Source organism: Denticeps clupeoides, chromosome 5 (genome assembly GCF_900700375.1).
Source record: "Denticeps clupeoides chromosome 5, fDenClu1.1, whole genome shotgun sequence".
Classification (NCBI taxonomy): domain Eukaryota; kingdom Metazoa; phylum Chordata; class Actinopteri; order Clupeiformes; family Denticipitidae; genus Denticeps; species Denticeps clupeoides.
In genome coordinates, this window is record NC_041711.1 from 19,189,037 (window position 1) to 19,216,808 (window position 27,772).

Genomic DNA, 27,772 nt, shown 5'->3' on the forward strand with positions numbered 1-27,772 from the left:
CATCCTGTATGTTGCCAAAGAGAGGATCAGAAAGGATTTGAACATGGTGTTCCATAAGCTGTACCAAATCACTGATGTGGGCTCTGTCTTGAGTCCTCATCATGATATCATGAGCAGTAGATCACCATTTCTCTCTCATTTTAAATGGAAGTTTTGAAGTAATCGTTCTTATATTTACAGGCATGTCCAATTCCTGTAGGTATTGAAGTTCCCACATCGCATTACAACAACCTCGTAAAAACAATCAGTAGGCTTGCAGTGCTTCCACATCTTCAGGCTTAATTGTTGTCCATGCCAAAGCCTTCTTCATGTAAGCTGTAGCAACTTTATATGGATTGCCAAAGTGCTCCTGCAAAAGACCCTTCGCCATGGTGTAGCCATGTTCAGGTGTCATATGTTGACAGCTATGCACCAACTCTTGTGGCTGTCCTCTGGTGAACTGTTACAAATAATACAGACAATCTTCATCTTTAGCTTTGCTTTCCACACCCTGTTCAAATGCTTTAATGAATGGTCTAAATTGAAGAGGGTCCCCGTCAAACTGTGGAATTTCCCTTGCTGGCAATGACGACTTATGGTGTTGTTGTACCATGGCTAATGTGATATCGGTTTGTCTTTACATTATAGCCAGTAGCTCTGGTGATTGAGTATTATTAGCAAGATGATCTATTAAAGGTCTTTGCCTGCTGCTTGTAACTCCCCGGCTGTGTTGCCTACAATGGCTTCCCATAGCTGCCCACATCAGGTTCAAAATACAGATGCTTGGTTGGGTTCTGAGTTGCTATATGAACCTACAAATCGGGTCTTAGTGAACCAAAAAAGGGATTTCATTTCATTTCACAAGTCGCTCTGGATAAGAACATCTGCCAAATGCGGTAAAAGTAAAATGTACAACTGAGGTAGTCCAGTCTTGCACAGGGGCTGCCAGTTCTACACTGCAGTCATTGAGTCCTGTTTAATGGGACTTTTGGGACCTGTAAAATAAGTTTGCATATTATAATCACATCAATAATTGATTACTGACCCTCCTGATATGTTTTAATTTATTGTATATTCACTGTTCTCTTTCAAACATTCGCTCAGTATCTCACTATGGGAATGCCCTCAGTGTGACCGATCGCAGAAGCACCAATGACACCACGTCCGTCACAGACGGACCAATGGCAGCTGCATCTCGGGAGCCCCGCTTCCCTACCAGGTGACTGCAGCCCACTGGAATGGCCTTCTTGCACTCTTTTCCGTGAAGATCTGCGGACTTTCCTCAGTGCCCAGACTGTGGCTGCCCCCTGCTTACAATAAACAGGCGAACCGTCAAGGACCTCACCGCAGAAGGCAGGCCTGCAGTCGCCTTCCTTGAGGTACTGAGAGGTCTTCCTTTCACTCAGTTTCTGTGGAGGAACAGTGGTCTCAACCCCACTGTCCTCCGAATACTGCCTAACGTGTCAAGGCAAGGGGGTAGGAAAGCAGAAAAAAATGCGAAAGGACGAAATTTGACGCTAACGCTCTTACCAAGTTCTGATGGCCAACCCCTCTGCTGCCGGGTCCTCCTGGACAAAGGACGTCGTGTCCCACTATTGCCCTGCAGCTTGTGGTTTCAGTATCTGGGTGGTAGTAGCCTAGTGGGTAACACACTCGCCTGTGAACCAGAAGACCCGGGTTCGAATCCCACTTACGACCATTGTGTCCCTGAGCAAGACACTTAACCCTAAATTGCTCCAGGGGGACTGTCCCCTGTAACTACTGATTGTAAGTCGCTCTGGATAAGGGCGTCTGATAAATAATGTAAATGTAAATGTAAATGTATCTCAGGCAAGGACCCGCACCCCATGTGCATCACGTGCATGGGGATGAAGCACACTCAGGCGTCGCTTGCTGACCCGGATGGCTGCTGCTGGACCAAACGGCATCCCGGGGCGCGTACTTAGAGCATGTGCAGAGCAGCTCGCTGGCGTATTCACAGACATTTTTAACATGTCCCTCGCCCAAGCAGCTGTTCCTACATGCCTCAAATCCACCTCCATTGTGCCAGTGCCAAAACATTCTAGCCCAACATGCCTGAATGACTACCGCCCTGTAGCACTTACACCCATAATCATGAAGTGCTTCGAGCGGTTAGTCCTGGCACATCTGAGGGACTTTCTCCCACCAACTCTGGACCCACACCAGTTTGCGTACTGTAGCAATCGGAGCACAGAGGATGCAGTCTCCATAGCGCTGCACTCTGTACTCACACACCTGGACAAGCAAGACACATATGCACGGATGCTGTTTGTTGATTTCAGCTCAGCATTTAACACTGTCATCCCCTCTAAGTTAATCTCTAAACTTGGACATCAACACCTCACTTTGCAACTGGATTATGGACTTTCTGACCAGCAGACCACAGCATGTAAGGTCAGGCCACATCCGCTCCACTACTGTCACGCTCAACACTGGTGTACCACAGGGCTGTGTGCTGAGCCCCTTCCTCTACTCCCTCTTCACCCACGACTGCCGACCTATGTATGGATCAAACTCCGTTATTAAGTTTGCAGATGACACCACGGTGATAGGTCTCATCGACAACAACGATGAGACTGCCTACAGGGAGGAGGTCCAGCATCTGGCCACTTGGTGCACAGAAAATAATCTTCTCCTAAACACCACCAAGACCAAGGAGCTCATTGTGGACTTCAGGAGGGAGAGAAGAGGCTCGCATGATCCCTTCCACATCAATGGGATGACTGTGGAGCCTGTTACATCCTTCAAGTTCCTGGGGACCCACATCTCAGAGGACCTGTCCTGGAGCATTAACACCTCCAGCCTGGTCAAGAAGGCTCACCAGCGCCTCTTCTTCTTGAGAACATTAAAAAAGAACCAGCTACCCACAATCATCCTGTTGAACTTCTACCGCTCTACAATAGAGAGCATCCTAACCAGCTGTCTCACAGTGTGGTATGGAAGCTGCACTGTTGCTGAGCGTAAGGCGATGCAGCGGGTGGTGAAAACTGCCCAGCGCATCACAGGGACTCCACTTCCATCCATTGGGGAAATCCAGAGGAAGCACTGTCTGCGTCGAGCTCGCAGTATTCTTAAGGACTCCTCTCACCCTGCCCACGAACTGTTCTCTCTCCTGCCTTCAGGCAGACGCTTCAGTCTACCACGGACAAGAACCAGCAGACTTAAGAACAGCTTTTTTCCCCAGAGCTGTTCCCTTGCTGAACTCCTCTGCCCCCCCATACACTCCTGATAATCACTGCACTGTACTACTCCTGCACATATCACTTTATCTTGCACATATCACTTTATATATATAAATTATTTGAACTGTATCCTGCACTTGCTGCTTATTGCACTTCTGGTTAGACCTAAACTACATTTCGTTGCCCTGTACTTGTACATGTGTAATGACAAAAAAGTTGAATCTAATCTAATCTAATCACTGCAAAGCCATGTCGTTGAAAACTCTGGAGAGGACACTACGCGTTGCCATGGCCACAAGCACCGACACGTGTCTCCTGCTTACAACCACGGCGGAGGGTGCCTCCACTAGCTGGGCATACATAATGGATGTCGAGTGCCCTATGCTGCACCTGCTGTTCGACGAGCACATGTTGGCGGACAGGGAGGTAGCAGACGTTTAGGAGGAGGATGACGAGGACACCATTCTCCCGAATGCGCGGCCCTCTAGACCTCCCAGCGCTCAGGGCAGCGAGCCCTCCACGGGGGACTTCGGTTTGGTCGAGGTTTGTTTGAAGAGCCGCGGCCAGGCTGGGCATTGCATGGCCAGCTCCCCGTGGTGACCTTGGGGTCGAGAGGGACTTTTTTGACGGGAAAAGACTCCCTTCTCGTCCGCCCGCATGCAGCCAATAGCTTCCCACGGTGCCTGCGTGTGTGACCGAAGTCAGGCGGTCCTGGGATAAAACCTTTTCTAACCACGTTCCCGTCAAGGGCTAATCGTTTTTGGATATTGGCGACATGGAGGAGCTGGGGCTCTCCAGCCCCCCCACGGTCGAGGCTTCGGTGGCTCATCAACTCCACCCGACCAGGAGGGCTTCTTTTTCATCAACAGGACCGTCACTCCCAGGTAAAATGTATCGCTTCACCGCGTCCATTTATCAGAAGATTCTTAAATCTTACACTCTTTCTGCCAGGGCCTCACTCCTGACCAGTGTTGTTTTTGACAACCATTTTAGATTTAGTCTTAGTCTTAGTCTTTTGGACTAAAATGCTTATTAGTTTTAGTCAAATTTTAGTCACTTCTATATGTGATAGTTTTAGTCCAGTTTTAGTCGACAAAAACTCAAAAAGGTTTTAGTCTATTTTCAGTCAAAAAAAGGAAAAAAGTAGTCTTTTAACAAATTAATTTAGGTCAATAAGTATTGGGGATTGCTGCTGGGCAGTGTCACAGATAAGTTGTGAAAATAGCAGAAGATCTATAAGTTCAACACATTGTGAGCTTGCAGATCAGCTATTTTCATCAATAATTACAATAATAAAGGAATGGTTTTAGACGTATAAGGTTTCCACCCAACTGCAAATACTTTCTGATCTAATGATTGTGCATTACACACAGATAAAGTGGTAACAGTGGAATCAATGTTCACTACTCCAAAAAAGCCAAAAACAAAAACATTCTACTTCAACAATTGTGGCTTTATTTCACAGAATTTGCTAAAGTGCAATGAACATACACATGCCCAAAATGGATGTGATGGATGAGGAACACATATGCTCAACTTGGCCTTGTCTGCCAGTGCAATTAAGATGCATATTATTTGTAAAAACAAACATCATACAACACCACTTTAACTTGTGCAAACAATGTAATAAAATAATTAAAGATCCCTGAGGTACAGTGAGGTAGGTTGTAAGTTATACCAGTTATACATACTTGAAAGTATGAAACAAGCATGTTCTTAAGTTTTTGGAACAAAATAAATAAGACCACCTTGTAAATAGTGTAAACACTGTAGTAAATTCAACAAATAAAAACAACAACAACAACAGCAGAGGAGGGTCCGTCTCACAACAAGAACAAACAGAATATCACAATCACATATCTGTAACTGTACTAATTATAGTAACAGCTTGCTGTTAGCAAAATTAGCCTACTGACCTCGATTTAGTTTCAGAAAAGCGCTTCGCTCTAAAATGGCTCTTGCTCTGTTTCGACGGCCACGAGTGAGGTCACCTGTAATGCTAAACACTCTCTCAGCAAATGCTTGAGATGCTGGCATGGCCAGAAGATCTAAGGCGATAGGTTTTAGGCTTGGATAAACAGAATCTCCCTGTGCAGCCCAAAATTCAAGGGCAGTCTCTTCGTTTGTAGGCTGTGACAGCTGCTCCTTGAATTTCTTTATTTCCTCCTTGACACATGGCTTTGAGCAGCTAGACCTGGATGGCCGGCTTGTTTTTGACAAGAATTTGAATCTGGGGCGCTTTCTTTGTGGTCCCTTTTTTTATTCCTTTTCTTCCTCCTCTGGCTTCACATCTTCAACCTCCTCTTCCCATACAACTGGTGGCACCAACTGAGCAATGTACTCTTCTGCTTTTTCCAGAAGCGCTGTAATTTGCTGATCATCATTTTCAAGGAGTGTTTCAGGTGAAACTGTTGGGTCAAGAAAGCATGCAGCAGCAGTGAGGGGTGAAAACTTAGAGTCAGTGTGATCAAGAAAGCAGCTTAACCGCTTGCCCATGTTTTCCTTCATCTTCTTTGCCAGGGAAGCTAGGTCCTTGAAGCTAGAACCCTCGGCATTGGGGAACTCAGACAGATGACCCTGCAGGTCCAGAAGGGCAGGCACAACAAGGGATAAAGACTGTGTGTCGCTCTGGAGCATCTGGGTATGCTCAGTGAAGGGGAGGAGTAAATCTCTTAGAGCAGTCAGCCTCTGCCACTCACTTGGCAGTAGATAGTCCCAGCTCATCCCATCCGCAACTTGAACTACTGAGTCCTTGATTTGAAGAAGCCGTGATATCATCAGATATGTGCTGGACCATCTAGTAGGGCAGTCTTTGACCAGAGTTAGTTGACACAGCTGCAGCAGTCGCTCAGTTGCCACTGATGACTTGCGGAAGAGCTTGACGAGTGCTCTAACTTTGCCCAGCAGTCGGCTGACACTTGCATCTTTCTGGATGATGTTCACCACGAGTTGCAGTGTGTGTACAACACAGGGAGTCCTATTTATGTGTCCAAACCTAGATAGATAAGACAAAAACACAGAGAAAAAGACACTTTATTAATCTTATATAAGAAATTTAGTAAAATTGCCATGAACAACACCATGCAATACAATAAACAATAGCTCTAAGTGACTATAACCTAGCATAACTCAATGTGACTGACATTCTGAAATTGTTAATTAACAGCAAACTGAAATAATTTACCTTTGGTCTTCAACCACCTCAGAGTCTTCAGTGTCGCTTGTCTCGGAGGATTCTTCCTCGGAGCTGGCTGATGCATCCGATTCATTAGGTTTGAACGCTGCAATCATGTTGCTTCCGTTATCTGTTATGACTGTCAGAATTTTGTGTTGTGGTATTCCCCAGTCCTCTGTGCATAGATCAACACTGTTTTTATACACTCTGCAGTGTGTGGGTGAGCAATCTGGTCAAGTCTCAACAATATGTGCTTTGCTTTGTTTTCCACAGTGCAAAAAAAGCATGCACTAATTGCCAGAAATGATGATGTAAGTCCTTTTTTGGTCCATATGTCCAGCCCAATTGTTATTTTGCGTGCTGTGGCAAGCCTCTCTTTATACTTTTGTTTTTCGTCATCAAACATCTTGTCAACTAAGTTGTTTATTTTTGTTCTTTTGGGTATGGTCAGCCTCTTATCAAAGGTCTCCATCATGAGGATGAAATCTTCATCCTCAACTGTGCAAGCAGGTAGACCAGTACGTCCAATCCAAAGAGCGATTGCCTGTTCTTTGGCACGTTGTTCCAGGGAGTCTGACTTATATTTGGATGCTGCGGCGAAGGCTGCTGGAATAGATGACTGTGCCCTGTTCTTTGGACCACCAGGTTTCTGTTTAGGAGTTCTGGTCTCTGGGATCTGGTTGAGGTAAAAACAAAGAAGGGATACATTTACTCTATCTCTGTATACAACGTACACGTCCAAGGTTTACAGGTGAATACAAAACAATCAAATGTAGGTATACCATAAAAATACTTAAAATACTATGAAAAATACTCAAAATACTACCATGTTAAGAAAATAGAATAGTCTTAACTCTCTCAAACAAGCAAAACAAAAATACCTAGCTTATTAACTGGCCCTGTACTAAAACTTTCTGTACTTTCATTCTGAGCAGCAACCAAATTATAATGTATCTGTACTGTGTGTGTGTGTGTGTGTGTTTGTGTGTATGTGTAACTTTACTGTGAGCGCACAGGTCATGGTTAGGGCTGTAGAGCGTCACTTGTGGCTTTTAGACTGAAGCTAGCAGACTCTACGTATAACAATAACTCGACCTGTTTAACATATCAAGTTACACGCTGACAGAACATAGACACACAAAGAGATGACCACACCGTCACTGAATGTAAACATGGCTAAACATGCTGCTAAAGTAACACACACACAATGAACTGACGTTAGCATAACAAAAGCTAACTTTAGCCTGAAGTTAGCAGCCCATTTGCGGCAAGAGTATGTGGAAAACTTAATATTTTATAAGCTTACTATGAAATTTAGCACGAGCCGATTGTCGAGTAACATTGTAACGTTACGTAGGCTATACGATATGTTAAGAGCACTTGTAACTTACCTTCGAAAAAATATCCTTGTGGTGAGCCTTCAGGTGCCGCTTAAGGTTGGTCGTATTTTTTCCGCCTACTTTGTGGCCACATTTGTCACCGTCTTCCTTCACAATACACTCTGTTTTATTATCTGCTGGGTTATATTTAAAATACACCCATATGTCGTCTCTACGTTTGCGACCACCAAGCCCCTGTGTTGAAACTGCCACCATTGTGGTCAATTGTCTGTGATGAGTGACAACAGTGTGACGTGTTGAGCGCTGCATGCCAGGTGATGGGCGTGACCAAACAAGGATAGAATGCAGCAACAGATACTTTTTAGGTTTTAGGGTGTACTCACACTAGGCACGGTTGCCGTGAACCGGGCCCGAGTACGATGCCCCCCCCCCGGCCTGCTCTCACATATGCTTTCAGCATTCGTGCCGGAGCACGCTTACGTCATTATGGTGGGCGGGGTTTCAGGATAAACCGAAAGCGCGGCGCTCTCGCTGATTGCAATAGAGTCCATCGCTCTGGTCACTTTGTGGCTACTACTGAGTCGTTTGGTCCACAGCCCTCTCACAGTCTGTTGCTACACGAAAGTTTTCTTGCAGTCGTGCTGCTCGTATGAAGAAGATAATCCCGGACTTTGCGAAATATATCGGAGTTTTAATGCGTTTTGTCCAGCTGTTGTTGTATGCTCTCATCTGCCCAAATTTCCTACAAACATTGCACCTCTGCAGTAGACCAAAGCGACCCTTTCCCCGCCATGTTTGTTTTGGAACGTCGCAAAAACGTGACATCACGCGTACTGTTCCGTGCTTCAGCACGGTTAGCTCTCACACTTCATGCGAACCGAGTCCAACTGAACCGCGCCCGGACGCACCTCTTCCAACCGGGCCAGGGCCGGCTAAACGAACCGCGCCCGGGCACGGCTCGGAGCACTCACGCTAGTCCAGCGAACCGCGCTTTGGTGGTCAAACACACTCGGGCACGGTTCAAACCGCATAGTGTGAGTACACCCTTAATTGACACGCACAATAAGCAGAAATGTCATGCATTTTAAACGTCTGACAGACCACCCACTAACATGTTCGTCCATTCTCGTCTCGTCAACGAAAACTCATACACGTCTCGTCATGTTTTAGTCATCAAAGAGCAGTGTTTATCTCTTCACCGTCTCGTTATCGTCATGAAAAAAAGTGACGTCAACGAAATGATTTCGTCATCGTCATCGTTGACGAAAACAACACTGCTCCTGACGGCGTACCAAGTCGAACTGCTCGAGGAGCTGGGAAAGCAGCTGGACAACCCCAATCCAGCGACCTGGGAGGAGATCTGCATGATCTCAGACCTGAATCTGCGCACTTCACATGGCGCAATTCAGAGTTGTGGCCGTACAATTGGTCTCACCGTCGCAGGCGAGCGCTTGTAGTGGTTAAACTTATCCAGCTTCACTGACCGGGAGAAGGTTGAATTTCTCGACGCGCCAGTGGACTGTAAGAACCTTTTCGGCCCAACAGTCGAGGCAATGTGGGAGAGGTGCGACCTCCAGAAGAAAGAAGGAAGCCTTCGACTTCTGTCTGCCTTCCAAGCCGGCATGGTCACCTGGCCCGCAGGCCACAGGGAGGGCAGCTGAGGCCCGAGCTCAACACCGGGCTACCAGCTTCAGACAGGGGACAAAGCCGTTATACGTAGCAGAACACCCGGCTCCTCCCCCCAGCGATAAGAAGCGCCAGCAGACCTAGGGATTAATTTCCCTCACAGCAGGGGCGTCGCCAGCACCACGTGGTCTCTGGCCTCCCCTCTTTCTAGACCAACGTTCCGCTCACCCCTCCCCAAGCAAAACGGGCGAAGCTGTGCATGTCGGCAGACAGTTCTGTTCAATATTCAGCGCCCACTTATGTTCCTCCGCTTTATTGCAGGACAAGACCACCAGTTCACACCGTGCTCCCTCTTACGCCCTCCCCTCAGCTTGTTCAGATGATTTTCCCCTCGCCACCATTAAAAATTACACTGACGCATCCAAGCAACCGGCTGAGGGCGCAGTTCCACAACCAAAAAACGAAACTTAAGCGGAGAGCGTCATGCCCCTGCACTTCCACTAGATGGTGCTCACGCGCCGCTGGTGGGGCAGATGAACCCCCTTGCACGCTGTGTGGACAGCTGGCATGCATGTGCAGTTCACCCTTGGGTCCTGGTAATGGTAGGAAAAGGTTACAGACTGCAGCCCCCTGAGTTCAACGGAGTGGTTCCAACAACTGGGGCAACTTGGGACGCAGCTCAGGTTTTGGAGGCAGAAATAACCTCTCTTCTGAGCAAATAAGCAAATGAGCCTGTGAAGGAAATGTTTTTTATTCTCGCTATTTCCTGGACCTGCGTGTTCTCAACAAACACCTCAGACAGTTCAGATTCAGAATGCTCACTCACAAGGGCCTTTTTTTGCTCTGTCCGTCCCGGCGACTGGTTCACTAGAGTGGACCTGCAGAACGCGTATTTTCACATAGGAATCTATCCTGCCCACAAGCGGTATCTCAGGTTCTGTTTCCACGGCGTGGATTACAAGTTTCTCATGGTCCCGTTCGACCTGAGCCTCGCGCCCCGTGTTCAGCAAATGTATAGAAGCAGCTCTGACCCCACTCAGATATTCGGGCGTCAAGGTTCTGGCTTATCTGGACCATTATCTGCTCTGCGCCCGAGCAGGCAGTGCATGAAACAAAGGTACTGGTGACCCATCTCCTGGGTTTCAGTATAAACTATGCCAAGAGTGCACTGGTTCCGTCCCAGACCGTAGAATATCTGGGCCTCCAGATAAATTCTGTGTCTTTTTGCACTTCACTGTCCGAGAGACTGTCGTGTAAGATGGGGCGTCGCAGGACCATGGCCTTTCTACACTTTTGTTTTGCATAGCGGACGTCTGTAAGAAGAAATGTGACATTCCTGTGCCTTTGTTGTGCATGAAGATTCAACACCTCCGTTTTACATGTCTTTTGTCGGACAGCAGTGCAACATTTGCCTCCCCCCTCTCTCTCTCCTTACTCTTTCTTTCCATTTTAGTTTTCTCTGTAACATTGGTACCATTTTACATACAATATTCACATGAAACTGTAATAATAATTTACCGGTGTTAATAAATTAGAAACTGTTCATTTTTTAACCTCTATTGTGCCATGCCTCTTTCTTCCAGGTAACATCAAGTGGTTTGAATACAGTGCTTTTGTGGGTGTAGAGAGAGAAAAAAGCTAGGAGAAAAATGAAAGAAGAGAAAAAACTCGGAAGCCGGAAGGCTTCCGATGGAAAAACCCCTGAGCAAGAAAGCCCAGTCCCTTTCCCACATGTGAACAGATCTTTAATACACCTGGCCTACAGGAAGTTTTCACAGACCAATCAGAACTTGTTGTTTCTGACGTCACGCCCCCGGTGCCTTCCGTCTGAGAAGACAAAGAGAGTGGGCGGCCCCGACGGCCGACACCTCACATATTTGGCTCAGGGGAGGCAAATGTTGCACTGCCGTCTGACAAAAGACATGTAAAACTGAGGTGTTGAATCTTCATGCACAACAAAGGCACAGGAATGTCACATTTCTTCTTACAGACGGCCGCTATGCAAAACAAAAGCGTAGAAAGGCCATGGTCCTGCGACGCCCCATCTTACAGTCGCGTACTGTCGTTCTGTCATGGTCTCGGAGGACTGCCTCATGGCTTTCCGCTGGTGGCAGAAGGCGGGCAATTATTTGTCCGGCGTGGCACTGGGTGTCGTGTCCGTAAGGAAGATGGTGACCACGGATGCCTCCCTCAAGGGCTGGGAGAGATTTTTCAGATTCTGAAAAACGTTAGTAACCTAACATTTTACATTGGCCTTCAATCCATGTCGGCCAAGCCGGAGTTCAGATGGGCAATGCATGCTGGGAGCTGTACTGTCTGGAGCATGGAATCCAGCCTGATGGTCAGATGCCCAGTGATAAGACCACTGGAGTTGGAGACGACTCCTTCAGTACCTTCTTTAGCGAGACTGGTGCTGGTAAACGCGGCCCACGTGCTGTGCTGTCTTTTTTTGGACCTGGAGCCAACAGTCATTGGTAAGCTCTGCTTCAAATATAAATTCTACCAAAAAGTTGGTTATTTCTTCCCATTCTGCTGATTCATATTTTTTTATACCTGTTTCTTTTAATTTAATTGCTTTTGTTAATATGATTCTGGCCCCTCCCCTTCAGATGAGGTTCGTACAGGTACCTACAGGCAACTTTTCCACCCAGAGCAGCTCATAACTGGGAAAGAGGACACTGCAAACAATTATGCTTGTGGCCACTTACACGGTCGGAAAAGAAATCATTAATATGGTTCTTGACCGTGTCCGCAAGCTGGTATGTATTTTGATTAATTTTTCCACATTTCATTAGTTTGAAAGTGTTTTTTTTATATATTTTTTCTTTCCTGTTTTGTTTCTTAGGCTGACCAGTGTACTGGGCTGCAGGACCTCCTGATCTTCCACAGTTTTGGTGGAGGAACTGGCTCTGGTTTCACCTCCTTGTTAATGGAGCGTCTCTCTGTTGACTATGGAAAGAAGTCCAAACTGGAGTTTGCGGTCTATCCAGCTCCTCGGGTGTCTACTGCTGTGGTTGAGCCAACAACTCCATCTTGACCACCCACACCCCACTGGAGCACTCAGACTGTGCTTTTATGGTCGACAATGTCATCTATGACATCTGTTGAAGAAACCTAGACATTGAGCCTCCCACTTACACCAACCTCAACCAGCTCATCAGCCAGATTGTGTCCGCCATCACCACTTCCCTGCACTTTTATGGTGCCCTGAATGTGGACCTGACTGAATTTCAGACAACCTGGTGCCGTACCCCCGCATCCACTTCCCCCTTGCCACTTACGCCCCCATTATCTCTGCTGAGAAGGCCTACCATGAGCAGCTGTCAGTAGCTCACCAATGCTTGCTTTGAGCCAGCCAATCAGATGGTGAAGTGTGACCCACGTCATGGTAAGTACACGGCCTGCTGTAAAGATGTCAACTCTGCCATTTCCACCATCAAAAGCAAGCGCACAATGTTATCCCACTGGCTTCAAGGTGGGCATCAAGAGAAGTTTTGTGTTGTGTGACTTTTTTTTTAATGTTTAAAAATTAGCTTTTGTCTTTCATTGTAACAGTGCATTTTTTTCCTTACCGCCATGTTTCTGTCCACATAATAATGAACTCTGCAGCAAAGCAGTAGTGTCAGCAACTGTGTTTTGTAAATGTGAGAAGTTCACAGAACTGTATACAATGCAAACAGAAACTGATTTCTGGTTTAGTCTCTAAAAGGCAGTCTTCATCCTCATCTTCCTCCGCTTATCCGGGTCCGGGTCATGGGGGCAGCATCCCAAGTAAGGAATCCCAGACAGACCTCTCCCCAGCCACATCCACCATCTCCGGCAGAACCCCATGGCAGTCCCAGACCAGACTTGAGATATAATTTCTCCAGTGTGTCCTGGGTCGACCTGGGGGCCTCCTGCCAGCAGGACATGCCCGAAAAACACCTCCCCAGGGAGGCATCCAGACCAGATGCCCGAACCACCTCAAATGGTTCCTTTCGATGTGGAGGAGCAGAGGTTATTCCTGAATGTCCGAGCTCCTCACCCTATCTCTAAGGCTGTGCCCAGCCTCCCTACGGAGGAAACTCATTTGAGCTGATTGAATCCGCAATCTCATTCTTTCAGTCATTACCCAAAGCTCATGACCATAGGTGAGGATTGGGATGTAGATCGACCGGTAAATCGAGAGCCTTGGTTTTTGGCTCAGCTCCCTCTTCACCACAACAGATAGGTTCAGTGTCTGCATCACTGCAGACGCTGCCCCAATCCGCTTGGCAATCTCCTGCTCCCTTCTTCCCTCACTCGTGAACAAGACCCCGAGATACTTATACTCCTCCACTTGAGGCAGGACCTCTCTCCCAACCTGGAGTTGGCAAGCCACCCTTTTCTGGTCGAGAACCATGGTCTCAGATTTGGAGGTGCTGATTCTCATGCCAGCCGCTTCACACTCGGCTGCGAACCTACCCAGCAAGAGCTGAAGGTCAAAGACTGATGAAGCTTGGAGGACCACATCATGTGCAAAAAGCAGAGAGACGATATTCTCTTGCCACCAAACTCGACACCCTCCACACCACGGCTGCGGCAAGAAATTCTGTCCATATAAGTTATTGCAGTCCAACTCTCACCGGGAACAGATCAGACTTACTGCTGGCTATGTGGACCAAACTCACAATCCTCTGGTACAGAGACTGAATGGCCCTTAACATAATTCAAGATTCAACTATTGACCGGCCCTTTCTCTCCAGTACCTTGGAGTAGACCTTACCAGGGAGGCTGAGGAGTGTGATCCCCCTAGAGTTGGAACACACCCTCTTGTCCCCCTTCTTAAAAATGGGGACCACCACCCCAGTCTGCCACTCCGCTGGAACTGGCCACAATGTCTACGCAACGTTGCAGAGACGCGTCAACCATGACAGCTCTACAACATCCATAGCCATGAGATACCCAGGACGGATCTCATCCACCCCCGGGGCTCCGCTGCTGTGTAGCTGTTTGACTACATCAGCAATTTCTGCCCCTGGACAGTCCATACCCAGGCATCCCAGCTCTGGCTCCTCATCAAAATGCGCATCGGTGGGATTGAGGAGCTCCTAAAATTATTCTTTCCACCGCCCGACTATGGCCCCAGTCGACGTCAGCAGCTCCCCATCCCCACTGTAAACAGTGTGAGCGAGTTGCTGCCTTCCTTTCCTGAGGCGTTGGATGGTTTGGCAGAACCTATTTGGAGCCAATCAGTAGTCTTTCTCCATGGCCTCACCAAACTCCTCCCATGCCCGAGATTTTGCCTTGGCGACTGCAACTGCTGCACCCCGCTTGGCCATCCGGTACCTTTCTGCAGCCTTTGGAGACCCACAGACCAGCCATGCCCCAAAGGCCTCCTTCTCCAGCCTGACGGCTCCCCTAACCTATGGTGTCCACCAGCAGGTATGGGTGTTACCACCGCAACTGGCACCGGCCACCTACCACAGCTAGCAACAGCCGCCTCAACAATCGTAGAGCGGAACAAGGTCCATTCGGACTCAATGTCCTCCACTGCCCTCGGGACGCGGTCAAAGCTCTGCCGGAGGTGGGAATTAAACACCATCTTGACAGATTCTTCTGCCAGGCATTCCTAGCAGACCCTCACTATATGTTTGGGTCTGCCAGGTCTCCGTGGTATCTTCCCCTGCCATCTGATCCAACTCACCACCAGGTGGTGATCAGTTGACAGCGCCGCTCCTCTCTTGACCCGATTGTCCAAAACATATGGCCGCAGGTCAGATGATACGACTACGAAGTCAGTCATTGACCTTCGACCTAGACTGCCCTGGTACCAAGTGCACCGATGGGCATCCTTATGTTCGAACATGGTGTTTGTTATGGCTAAACTATTAGATCTGGCGGGCCATTCCTCCCAATCATGCCCCCCAAGGTCATGCTGTCATTGCCCATGTGAGCATGGAAGTCCCCCAGCAGGACAATCGAGTCCCCAGTCGCACTATCTAGCACTTGTCCCAGGGACTCCAAAAAAGGTGGGTACTCTGACCTGTTATTCGGCGCATAAGCGCAAAAAACAGTCAGGACCCTTTTCCCGACCCGAAGGCGCAGGGAAGCTACCTTCTCGTCCCCAAGGGTTAACCCCAACAAACAGGCTGAGAGTCTTGGAGCTAACAAAAAGCCAACCCCAGCCCTCCGCCTCTCACCCGGAGCCACTCCAGCAAAGGAGAGTGTCCAACCTCTCTCAAGGGGAGTCCGACTATATCTAGCCGCTACCGCTCAACCTCTTCCAAAAGCTCCAGCTCCTTCCCCGCCAAAGAGGTGATGTCAGAATAACCAGTTTCCTTGTCCGGGGATTGGATCACCAAAGCTCCCGCCTCTGATCCACATTGCACCGGACCCTTCATGTTCCTCCTGCGAGTGGTGGGTTCTTTGTCTTGCCCTTTACCTAAGACCAATTTGTCATGGGAAACCCTACCAGGGGCACCAAGTGCCCCAGACAACATAGCTCCTAGGACCATTAGGGCTCTCAAACTCCTCCTCCACGATAAGGTGTCAGTTCAAGGAGGAGAGAATAGGCAGCCTAACTTCTCTATATATGTATTGCTGAAGAACTGTGTCTAGGCGCTTGAACGCACTAATCATGGAGGGTTGATTTGTCCACCCTGACTGTTAAAACCTTCCAACGCAGTTCACCTTTAGATTCAGCACTTCACTACACCCACAGTTTCATCTTTCATGACTGCAGGTTTATAAAATGGGCCTGTAAGTCTGGACAGGCTGTGTTTACAGGTTGCTTACGTCATGTGTGGAGGAGGGAGGATGGTGTCCCTGCAGCGCTCAGTACAAGCTGGCAAGTGAAGATCTGGAGGCCGGGACAATTTAGTTGGGATGTTTGGGGCCAGATCTGGCGGGCCAGATCTGGCGGGTCAGATCTGGCTGTCTGCTTACCAGTGTCCCCTTGCAGGCCTGTGGCTAACATGAACAAGGCGAGGAGTGAGGAGAGGGTGTGGAGTAAAACACCGTTTATTTGGTTGGATGTTACTATTGAATTATGTAAGGCAATGACCTGCTTTTATGAAACACATTTACATGAATCCACACCAGTAATCACAGCAATCTAAAGCAACATATTCTTGCCTGCTCAACACATTGGAGCGGTGGTTTGGACAGCAGGAAAATGAGGCCACCTTGAGGGAGAATCTGGCCCAGCAGCGACGAGGGCATGACAAGAAGCTAAGGGCACTCGCCAGTGACCTTCTTTACTTTATTTTACATGATTTTGCAGTAAAATATAGTAAAATAAAGTAAAAGAGGTCACTGGCGGAACCTCATCCACTACGCACGGTGGGGACATTCTAGACTGACAACGGAGGAGTTCGCCCTACAGTTGCACGCCCCACAGACGCTCGACGTGGCCATCATTGAGGCAGAGCGTGCAGAAGTGATTCTGCCGTCTGCGGTAAGGACAACTGGACAACCCGGCAGGCCCAGCCATGCCTGCTGAGAGGACAGCGACGGTGAGACACAGGATGAGGGGGTGGTATGATCTGCTGCACCGGTGCACCCCCAACCACAGCGGGACCCTTACTATCACTGCGGTGAGGAAGGGCACATTGCACGTTACTGCCTGGCACCCGCCCCTGCCAGAGCCCGCCACGACTGCAGGGAAACGGACAGCGGAGGTTGCTGTGAGGGAAGCAACTCCCGCCATGGACACTTTATTCTCACCACCAGAACACCACCATGGGCTGTGTGGGCCACACTAGAGGATTGTATGTGGATTGTATGATCGAGAACACACCATGCAGGGCACTGGTGCACACTGGGTCCACAATCACACTGGTCTGGCCAAGACTGCTTAGGAAACCTAAATCAACCAATATATTGGATTATGTTACTAAAAATACAAAAAACTTTATGATCGCAAATGTACTTTATGTACTGCTATCATTTCAGCAGGGAATGATAGCAGTACTTCTTATGTCATTGATTCGAAGCTTAGCGACACTATGTGATTCATACTCCTGATAGAAGAAGGAAGAGGTGAGTATGTTTTAAGCATATGTGTCGAAGGATTCGCCGACTAATAATGTTGCACCGATGGCCTGTGTGTCTGTCTATGTCGGGTGCCCGACTTCAGAATTCGGAACTCCTCAAAGACTTAAGACCGCTATTACCAGGTTTGGCAGACGATCGAGCAAAAAAGGTATGGGAGTTCATATATTAATTTCCTGCATTATTTTCTTACATTCCTTCTCGTTCCAGAGTGCTGGCTCATGACATTGATGTGGAAGACCATGCACCGATTACGCAACATGCTTATCGCGTCAGCCCTACCATGAGCGATGTGATGCAGACTGAGGTAGATTATTTGGTTAGCCAAGGGCTTGCCATGCCGACTAAGAGTGCAAGGAGTTCTCCATGCATATTAGTTCCTAAGCCGGACAGTATATTCTGAGTCTACTCTACTCTGAGTCCCTCCCAAATGTTCGAGCTCCTCACCCTATCTCTAAGGCTGCGCCCGGCCACCCTACAGAGGAAACTCATTTTGGCCGGTTGTATCCGCAATCTCGTTCTTTTGGTCATTACTCCCATAGGTGAGGATTGGGACGTAGATCAATTGGTAAATCGAGAGCCTTGCTTTTTGGCTCAGCTCCCACGACAGATCGGTTCAGCGTCCATATCACTGCAGATGCTGCCCCAATCCACCTGTCAATCTCCTGCTCCCTTCTTCCCTCACTCATGAACAAGACCCTGAGATACTTAAACTCCTCCACTTGAGACAGGACCTCTCTCCCAACCTGGAGTTCCTGCCAACAATCTCGACACCCTCCACACCACAGCTGCGGCTAGAAATTCCCTAGAAATCTGACGCATGTGTATAACATAAAGTACGTAAGTCTCGTAAGAAACGTTTTTTCTACGTTTACAATTAAAACAGTATCTGCTAGATGTACGTTAGTGAGCCACATCACGTGCATTGGTGATGTCAGCTACTGACAGCTGCTTTTTCAGCAAAAATAACAGGGGCGTAAGTGGCCAGGGGGGAAGTGGATGCGTGGGTATGGCACCAGGTTGGTCTGAAACTCAGTCAGGTCCACATTCAGGGCACCATTAAAGGGAGGCAGTGATGGAGGACACAATCTGGCCGATGAGCAGATTGAGGTTGGTATACATGGGACGCTCAATGTCTAGGTTTCTGCAACAGATGTCATAGATGGCTTCATTGTCGACCATAAAGGCACAGTCTGAGTGCTCCAGAGTGGTGTGGGTGGTCAGGATGGAGTTGTAAGGCTCAACCACATCAGTAGACACCTGAGGAGCTGGGCAGCCCGCAGACTCCAGTTTGGACTTCTTTCCATAGTCAACAGAGAGACGCTCCATTAACAAGGAGGTGAAACCAGAGCCAGTTCCTCCACCAAAACTGTGGAAGATCAGGAAGCCCTGGAGCCCAGGACACTGGTCAGCCTAAGAAAGAAAAAAAAACTAACACTTGAAACTAATGAAATGTGGAAAAATGTTTAAAAATACATACCGGCTTGCGGACACGGTCAAGAACCATATCTATGATTTCTTTTACAACCACAAGAATAATTGTTTGTAGCATTCTCTTTCTGTCATGTTCCCCTCTAGCTCTGGTGATAAATGGAGGACGCCGGTTGAAATGAGAAATGAGTATTTTATTGAAACTCAGGGAAATTGAAATGAAATGACTGAAATGTCCTTGATCGTAGTGCCACACCTCTCCTCTAGAGGTCGTATTGCAGGATCTTCAGCGAGGCCCTAAGCGTGAGATCCGAGGATCGCCTTTGTCTTGCACAGGCCTCGAACCGGCGTCTCCGCGTTCCTTGCCTTAGCTTAAACCCGTGTGTGCTTTATCGCCATGCGCTGGATTCGAACCTGCGCCCTCCGTACGCAGCGTGAGCATCTTTACTTGTTGCGTCACTCACGCACCGGTACGTCACCTGGGATACACCGCATACGGGAATTCTGCACAGAGAATGCAGGATACAAGCGCACACACACACACACACGGAGAGAGCGAGAGAGCAGTAGAGAAGGGGAGATCCGGGAGCTTCGGCGTGGCGGAGCTGTAGCGAGCCCAAAGGGGAGAGTAGAGTTCCAGTCCTACCGTGGGGTTTACTGTCGTTGTCGTTACGGACAACGTGCGGAGATAAACTCAGGTTGTGTGAGGGAGACCGAACGCAGGACTAAAGGGACCGGCTGGTTATAAAGAGGAGTTGAAGCGTCTGCGTAGGATCACAGATGGCCGATCTTCAAAGACCCCTTTTTGACCTCTGACATTTACATATAAATTACAAACCAGGATCCTCAGCCTACACCTAGATGGAGGCTTGATTGCCCACAGCCTTGCACCACTGTCACAAGGATGCTAAACAGATCGGGGCTCCAAGCTTCAAAGCATTCCAGAGACCTGAGGGTGGTAGTAGCCTAGTGGGTAACACACTCGCCTATGAACCAGAAGATGAACCATGAAGTTCGAATCCCACTTACTGCCATTGTGTCCCTGAGCAAGACACTTAACCCTAAATTGCTCCAGGGAGACTGTCCCTGTAATACTGATTGTAAGTTGCTCTGGATAAGGGCGTCTGATAAATGCTGTAAATGTAAATGTAAATGAACCTCCTGTCGGGCTCACCCTTGCAATACACACTTAAACACATTCTCTGTATCTTGTGCTAGGAATCTGTGATTATAAGTGGATCCCGTATATGCATGCGTTGTGTGTACGTTCCCTAGTACTAGTTACAACTTTCTATTTTGCATTAGGTAAACTCTAATTACCTATACTTGTGTATCTCTAGTATCCACTTTCCTAACTCCTAACGGTCCATTTCTTGGTATCAGAAGGAACATCTCTTTACTACTGAAACAGTGACGCATACTAGGTGATCACAAAATGCATCATACAATTTGTACCTTGTAGAACTGCAGTTTCTCTCTCAGCGAACAATAAACCCCCAGTAGGTCGTAAAAGCCAAGACAAAGAAGGTTTCTCCCGCCAAAAATTCACACTTGTGATTGGCCATTCAGGCCACATGATGGGCGTGACAGAAAGCATCAAAAGCACTTCACACAGGCCACGCATCGCTCAGAAAACCTTTCTTCCTCCTGAGACACGTCTTTTCAACACTTTGTTAAGCTCACCTCTTGGGCAAGTTTACCTTCAAGTAACTTCAAGGAAGACCTCCAGCTCACGCCTAAAGGTCGAGGATCGTGACCCTACCGCATCAGGACTCTTTTGCATGAAACAAGGACCAATGCAAGTAACGTCTATAACTGTTTAGATGGATGTTTAAACCCCTTTTAAGGTGAACTTTGATTCTCTGACGATTCTCATTAGGCTGCGGTTAATTGATGTGTAATACTGCCATTCTCTTTTCAGCACTTTCCTTTATCCTGTGTTTATATGTTTGTTTAATTGTTGTATGTTAGCTATAGCCTTGTTTATTAAATTCTTTATATTCACAATCGTTTGTTTCTGTGTGCTGCTCACATCTGGAGTCACTGAACGTTGACCCTTTAAGCTACATGCTAAATTACTGCTAGCACGCAGAGTGGGAAAGCTACCTTTCCTGGCAAAAGGGGGGATAATCGTTCCCAGAATTGATAAATAATTATATTATCTGCTCCGTGGACGGACAGATCAAGTAATTGTAACATTAATTCTGCTACAGTTTATTCCAAAATCTAATCTAAATGTTTATTATTAATTATAACCAGTTATAATTGGGTCTGTCAGAAAGACAGACCATTTATTATTGTGCTGAGAATGGCAAAAAAGAACATGTCTTACGTTAAAGACCGCCAGGCGAAGACCGTCAAACGTAAAGAAACAACGGATTAGTAAAATAAAACTTCTTTGAAGTGATACAGCAGTACCACAGTAAAGAAGCCCCATTTTACAAATTCCATGCCCGCAGCTGTGACCAATGCCCGGACAGACCCATCAAAATTTCCCCTGGAACATGTCTCACGTTAAAGACCGCCACGCGAAGACCGTCAAACGTAAAGAAACAACGGAGTGGTCAGGCATGATATATTTTTTGTTTTGGTAGGTCGTACGGCCCGGCCACAAATCGGGTTAAAACGTGTAAAAAGTACCGTTTACCATCGTGCCGGGAACGCGTTTTTGGCTCCCTGGGGCTAACCGCTGAAGCTAGCGACCCGAAAATCGAGGCGAGGCCGAAGGCCTCGCCGAGTCTTACGATCCGACGTATGGGACGAGTCGGTGGCACCAACGGGGGTTTGGAAAACCCGGAAAAAGCCGGAAAACCGGGAAAAAGGCAATAAAAGGACACGTCTTACGTCCAAGGCCGCCACGATAAGACCGTGAAACGCACAGAAACAACGGAGTGGTCAGGCCGAAGGCCTGATCACTCCGCACACGGTGATATATTTTTTGTTTTGGTAGGTCGCAAGGCCCGTCCACAAATCGGGTTCAAAGCGTAAAAAGTGCGGTTTACTGTTGCGCAGAGGAAGAGGTTTTCAGCTCCCTGTGACCAGCTGTAAAAGCTAGAGACACGGGAGTCGAGGCGAGGCCGAAGGCCTCGCCGAGACACATGATCTGACATATTGGACGTGTTGCTACCGCCAACAGTGGTCAGGAAAACATGAGAAATAGGGAAGAAGGCCAAAAAGGCCATGTCTCGCATTTGTGGCTGCCACGCTAAGGCCGTGAGACGCACAAAAAAAACGGAGAGGTCAGGCCGAAGGCCTGACCTCTCCACACACAATGACGTATTGGTTGCTTCTTTGGGGATTACAGGAGGGCCACAAATCGCGTCCAAAACATTAAAAGTGTGAAAAAATCTGGTTTCCAAGAATTTGCGATGAAACGCTTCACAGCACACACACGAATCTCATATCAAATCGTGCGGCTTGTCGTTACGCACGGTTTGACGTATGGCTCGGCTCGGCCGGATTTATGGTCCGCGCGCAATTAGCCAAAAAACGTTTTCGGAACGCGTTTATTATTCTAGCCCAAAATTGGACTTTTTTGGAGTTTGTGTCCAGACGGTTTGACATACAAAGAAGATATTGATGTCGTCTCGTAGATCTCGCCATGGCCGACGATTTGACGTATGGTTTATCGCCGTCTGACTTACGGATCATGCACAAACTTGGGAAAACAAAAAAGTGTAAATGCGCGAAAAAAGTTTATTTATTTATTATTATAGCCTTTTTTCGGCAATTAATGCGGGTCGTACCGAAGCACGCACACCGGCGTGCTATATATCAAAAATTAGAACTTTGTTGTGTGAGGTGTGCTATTACTTTTATAAGCGATCGGACTGGGCCTGGCCGAGCTATTAACGCTGAAACAGGGTCATTTCCCATTGGAATGTATTGATCGCTAATTTTAGCATTGGTAGCATTTGTAAAATAAAACTTCTTTGAAGTGATACTGCAGTACCACAGTAAAGAAGCCCCATTTTACAAATCCCATGCCCGCAGCTGTGACCAATGCCCGGACAGACCCATCAAAATTTCCCCTGGAATTTTGGCTTCTAGTTGGGTCTGTCAGGAAGACAGACCATTTATTATTGTGCTGAGAATGGCAAAAAAGAACATTAAAGAACGTTAAAGACTGCCACGCGAAGACCGTCAAACGTAAAGAAACAACGGATTTGTAAAATAAAACTTCTTTGAAGTGATACTGCAGTACCACAGTAAAGAAGCCCCATTTTACAAATTCCATGCCCGCAGCTGTGACCAATGCCCGGACAGACCCATCAAAATTTCCCCTGGAATTTTGGCTTCTAGTTAATTATAGATATTTCCTTTTGAGCGAATTCGTTACAGAGTGGACAGACCCATTACCGCAAAACTAAAGAAATCACCGATCAGAAGTCATTATCCCGCTAAGCACCCGTGATTACCACCACTTACCTGTGATGAAGAACAGGTGGGAATAATCAGGGTGCTAGTGAGCCCCGGAAGAACACACACACTAATACACGGGAGAGTTCGACCGCTGGGGGCGTGGCAGAGGTGGCACGAATGTTGCACTTTCCCAGCTATGAGCTGCTCTGGGCCAAAATAAAATCATATTAACAAAAGCAATTCAATTAAAAAAAAAAAAAAAAACTGATTTTTAAACATTTAAATCAGCAGAATGGGGAAAAAGAATCCAACTTTTTGGTAGAAATTATATTTGAAGTACATCTTACCAATGACTGTTGGATTCAGACAGCACGTTGGATGTGTTTGCCAGTACCAGTCTCGCTAAAGAAGGTGTTGAAGGAGTCGTCTCCACCTCCAATGGTCTTATCACTGGGCATCTGATCTTTGATTCTTTGTTCTTTCCTCCTACCAGCGAAGCCCCTGAGAAATCCCCCACTTCGCTGTCAGGCGGAAAGAACAAAGAATCAACAAAAATGGTACGTGTCTCTCGCACTCAGCTTTTAGGGACCTCTGTCTTTAGTGATATTACGTGTGCATTTTGTTTCAGGGGTTGTCTACTATAATTGGGTCTGTCAGGAAGACAGACTATTTATTATTGTGCTGAGAATGGCAAAAAAGAACATGTCTTACGTTAAAGACCGCCACGCGAAGACCGTCAAACGTAAAGAAACAACGGAGTGGTCAGGCCGAATGGGAATTCTTTGAAGTGATACTGCAGTACCACATTAAAGAAGCCCCATTTTACAAATCCCATGCCCGCAGCTGTGACCAATGCCCGGACAGACCCATCAAAATTTCCCCTGGAATTTTGGCTTCTAGTTCTGTATAAGATTGGGGGGGTGCCACACCCTGCATTGTTCCCGCTTGCAGTTGTGCACACTCACCGTTTGATTGTGTCCTTTTATTTTAGTAACTAATCGAGAAAAAAAACATTTTTAGAAAAAAAATGATGTCCAAGCTAACATTTTAGCAATTTTACTTTTACTAGGCCCTTCATGTGTGATTCATCGCTACTACTCGCACTATCCGTGTGTCACATGCTAAGTATTGGATTCTTATGGTTTTTATAACCTGGAAAATTCAGTTCAAATTCAGTTTTTTCAGTTCAACTTTTAATGGTTCTCAACTTTAGTTGAACATTTTCCGGGATTCCCCCTTCCCACATTATCACAGAATTCAGGGAACGTATGGTCATGAAAATTTGTTAGTAAAAAATAAATAAATAAGGAAATTCTTTTCTGAAACCGTAAAAGTTTCCCGCCAATAGCGTTGCGCCACCTCCCTATATAAAAAAGAAAAAAAACAGTATCTATATAAGCACAAACACTTCGCTGTCGGCAGAAAAAGAATTAACGAAAATGGTAAGTGCTTTTTGGGATTTCTTACTTTCGTGATATTATGTGTGCATTTTTTTAAAAAAAGTTAAATAAGTTTGCATATTATAATCACATGTAATATTGATTACTTACCCTCCTGATTGGTTTTTCAGCGTGAATGTATTTCAATACATGTCGGTCAAGCCGGAGTTCAGATGGGCAATGCATGCTGGGAGCTGTACTGCCTGGAACATGGAATCCAGCCTGATGGTCAGATGCCGAGTGATAAGATCATTGAAGGTGGAGACGACTCCTTCAACACCTTCTTTAGCGAGACTGGTGCTGGTAAACACGTCCCACGTGCTGTCTTTGTGGACCTGGAGCCAACAGTCATTGGTAAGTTGTACTTTAAATATAATATCTACCAAAAAGTTGGATTTTTTTTCACATTCTGCTGATTTAAAATGTTTAAAACCTGTTTCTTTTTATTTAATTGCTTTTGTTAACATGATTTTATTTTGGCCCCTCCCCTCTAGATGAGGTTCGCACAGGTACCTACAGGCAACTTTTCCACCCAGAGCAGCTTATAACTGGGAAAGAGGATGCTGCAAACAATTATGCTCGTGGCCACTACACGGCCGGAAAAGAAGTCATTGATTTGGTTCTTGACCGTGTCCGAAAGCTGGTATGTATTTTTATTAATTTTTCCACATTTTTTAATTAGTTTGAAAGTGTTTTTTAATAATTTTTTCTTTCCTGTTTTGTTTCTTAGGCTGACCAGTGTACTGGGCTCCAGGGCTTCCTGATCTTCCACAGTTTTGGTGGAGGAACTGGCTCTGGTTTCACCTCCTTGTTAATGGAGCGTTTCTCTGTTGACTATGGAAAAAAATCCAAACTGGAGTTTGCGATCTACCCAGCTCCTCAGGTGTCTACTGCTGTGGTTGAGCCTTACAACTCCATCCTGACCACCCACACCACTCTGGAGCACTCGGACTGTGCCTTTATGGTCGACAATGAAGCTATCTATGACATCTGTCGCAGAAACTTAGACATTGAGCGTCCCACATACACCAACCTCAACCGTCTCATCGGACAGATTGTGTCCTCAATCACCGCCTCCCTGCGCTTTGATGGTGCGCTGAATGTGGACCTGACTGAATTTCAGACCAACCTGGTGCCGTACCCCCGCATCCACTTCCCCCTGGCCACTTACGCCCCTGTTATTTCTGCTGAGAAGGCCTACCATGAGCAGCTGTCAGTAGCTGACATCACCAATGCTTGCTTTGAGCCAGCCAATCAGATGGTGAAGTGTGACCCAAGACACGGTAAGTACATGGCCTGTTGCCTGCTGTACCGTGGCGACGTGGTGCCCAAAGATGTAAACTCTGCCATTGCCAACATCAAAAGCAAGCGAACAATTCAGTTTGTGGATTGGTGTCCCACTGGCTTCAAGGTGGGCATCAACTACCAGCCTCCTACTGCGGTGCCAGGTGGAGACCTGGCCAAGGTGCAGAGAGCAATGTGCATGCTGAGTAACACTACAGCCATTGCTGAAGCCTGGGCTCGACTAGACCACAAGTTTGACCTGATGTATTCCAAGAGAGCCTTTGTCCACTGGTATGTGGGAGAGGGTATGGAGGAGGGAGAGTTCTCTGAGGCCAGAGAAGACATGGCTGCCCTGGAGAAGGATTATGAAGAAGTGGGCGCTGACAGTTTTGTAGAGGGTGATGAAGAAGAGGACGAATATTGAAAGGTTTTCTTCAAGGCTGATCACTGAGTTCCATAAGAAATCGACAGTTTGTGTTCAAGATGAGCAACAACGCAGCCATTGATGAAGCCTGGGCTCGACAAGACCACAAGTTTGACCTGATGTATGACAAGATAGCCTTTGTCCACAGGTATGTGGGGAGAACTCTGAGGCCAGAGAAGAAAGACATGGCTGCCCTGGAGAGGGATTATGAAGAAGTGGGCACAGACAGTTTTGTAGAGGATAATGAAGGGGAGGAATATTGAAAGGTTTTTTTTTAAGGCTGATCACTTAGTTCCCAAAGAATTCGACAGTTTGTGTTCAAGAGTTGTTATGTTTTTATTGTGTTACATCTTTTTATTTCAATAAAGCTTAATGATAAACAATAATCTTTTGTCTCTCATTATAAAGTGCTGTTTTTTCTTTACCGCTACCTTTCTGTCCACATAATAATGAACTCTGCAGCAAAGCACTAGTGTCAGCTAGTGTAAATGTGAGAACTTCACAGAACTGTCTACAATGCAAATGCAATGTCTAAAAGGCAGACCTCATCCTCGTCTTCCTCCGCATATCCGGGTCCAGGTCGTGTGTGTATCCAAAGTATGGAATCACAGACCAGACTGGAGATATAATTTCTCCAATGTGTCCTGGGTCAACCTGGGGAGCTCCTGCTGGCAGGACATGCATGAAACACCTCCCCAGGGATGCATCCAGGAGGCATCATGACCAGATGCCCAAACCACATCAACTGGCTCCTTTCAAGGTGGAGGAGCAGCGGTTATACCCTGAGTCCCTCACGAATGTCTGAGCTACTCACCCTTTTCTCTAAGGCTGCGCCCGGCCACACTACGGAGGAAACTCATTTCGGCTGATTTAATCCGCAATCTCATTCTTTCAGTCATTACCCAAAGCTCATGACCATAGGTGAGGATTGGAACATAGAACGACCGGTAAATCGAGAGCCTTGCTTTTTGGCTAAGCTACCTCTTCACCACGACAGATCGGTTTAGTGTCCGCATCCCTGCAGACGCTGCCTCAATCCGCCTGTCAATCTCCTGCTCCCTTCTTCCCTCACACGCGAACAAGACCCTGAGATACTTAAACTCCTCCACTTTAGGCAGGACCTCTCTCCCAAACTGGAGTTGGCAAACTAGGGTGGCAGTAGCCTAGTGGGTAACACACTCGCCTATGAACCAGAAGACCCAGGTTCAAATCCCGCTTACTGCCATTGTGTCCCTGAGCAAGACACTTAACCCTAAGTTGCTCCAGGGGGACTGTCCCTGTAACTACTGATTGTAAGTCGCTCTGGATAAGGGCGTCTGATAAATGCCATAAATGTAAATGTAAAAAAAATGTAGTTGGCAAGCCACCCTTTTCCGGTCGAGAACCATGGTCTAAGATTTGGACGTGCTGATCCTCATCCCAGCCGCTTCACACTCGGCTGCGAACCTACCCAGCAAGAGCTGAAGGTCAGAGACTGATTGTTACGTCCTTTGGGC

At 47.1% G+C, this 27,772-nt stretch overlaps 2 protein-coding genes and 2 pseudogenes across 3 annotated transcripts; 2 read left to right on the plus strand and 2 right to left on the minus strand.

Annotated features, from left to right (window-relative positions):
- Positions 1-4,614: 4,614 nt before the first annotated feature.
- On the minus strand, positions 4,615-8,746 carry LOC114789662 (zinc finger BED domain-containing protein 4-like). 2 transcript variants are annotated; one of them, XM_028978892.1, is made up of 3 exons: positions 7,749-8,746; positions 6,367-7,033; positions 4,615-6,177 (listed from the first exon to the last, which is right to left on the minus strand). In XM_028978892.1, the coding sequence occupies exons 2-3, from the start codon at positions 6,471-6,473 to the stop codon at positions 5,442-5,444; spliced, it is 843 nt and encodes a 280-aa protein (XP_028834725.1). In that variant the 5' UTR covers positions 6,474-7,033; positions 7,749-8,746; the 3' UTR covers positions 4,615-5,441. The 2 variants fall into 2 exon arrangements, with proteins under 2 accessions (XP_028834725.1, XP_028834724.1); XM_028978891.1 differs by lacking the exon at positions 7,749-8,746 and having other exon boundaries at positions 6,367-7,601.
- A 2,863-nt stretch (positions 8,747-11,609) lies between these two features.
- On the plus strand, positions 11,610-14,978 carry LOC114789905 (tubulin alpha chain-like; annotated as a pseudogene).
- Positions 14,979-17,985: 3,007 nt separating this feature from the next.
- On the minus strand, positions 17,986-23,587 carry LOC114789907 (tubulin alpha-1 chain-like; annotated as a pseudogene).
- Positions 23,588-24,702: 1,115 nt separating this feature from the next.
- Positions 24,703-26,539, plus strand: LOC114789663 (tubulin alpha chain-like). The gene is made up of 4 exons (XM_028978893.1): positions 24,703-24,922; positions 25,063-25,211; positions 25,299-26,250; positions 26,514-26,539. Exons 1-4 carry the CDS (start codon positions 24,742-24,744, stop codon positions 26,537-26,539), a joined length of 1,308 nt encoding a protein of 435 aa, XP_028834726.1. The 5' UTR covers positions 24,703-24,741.
- Positions 26,540-27,772: the final 1,233 nt, after the last annotated feature.

Excerpts from the sequence above, each read along its gene's own strand:
- LOC114789662 (XM_028978892.1), bottom strand. The coding sequence starts at position 6,473 with ATGATTGCAGCGTTCAAACCTAATGAATCGGATGCATCAGCCAGCTCC. Across the intron at positions 6,178-6,366 it reads GAGGTGGTTGAAGACCAAAG|GTTTGGACACATAAATAGGA; the intron begins GTAAATTATTTC and ends TTATCTATCTAG.
- LOC114789663 (XM_028978893.1), top strand. The coding sequence starts at position 24,742 with ATGGGCAATGCATGCTGGGAGCTGTACTGCCTGGAACATGGAATCCAG. Across the intron at positions 25,212-25,298 it reads TTGACCGTGTCCGAAAGCTG|GCTGACCAGTGTACTGGGCT; the intron begins GTATGTATTTTT and ends TTTGTTTCTTAG. Across the intron at positions 26,251-26,513 it reads CGCTGACAGTTTTGTAGAGG|AGGATAATGAAGGGGAGGAA; the intron begins GTGATGAAGAAG and ends ACAGTTTTGTAG.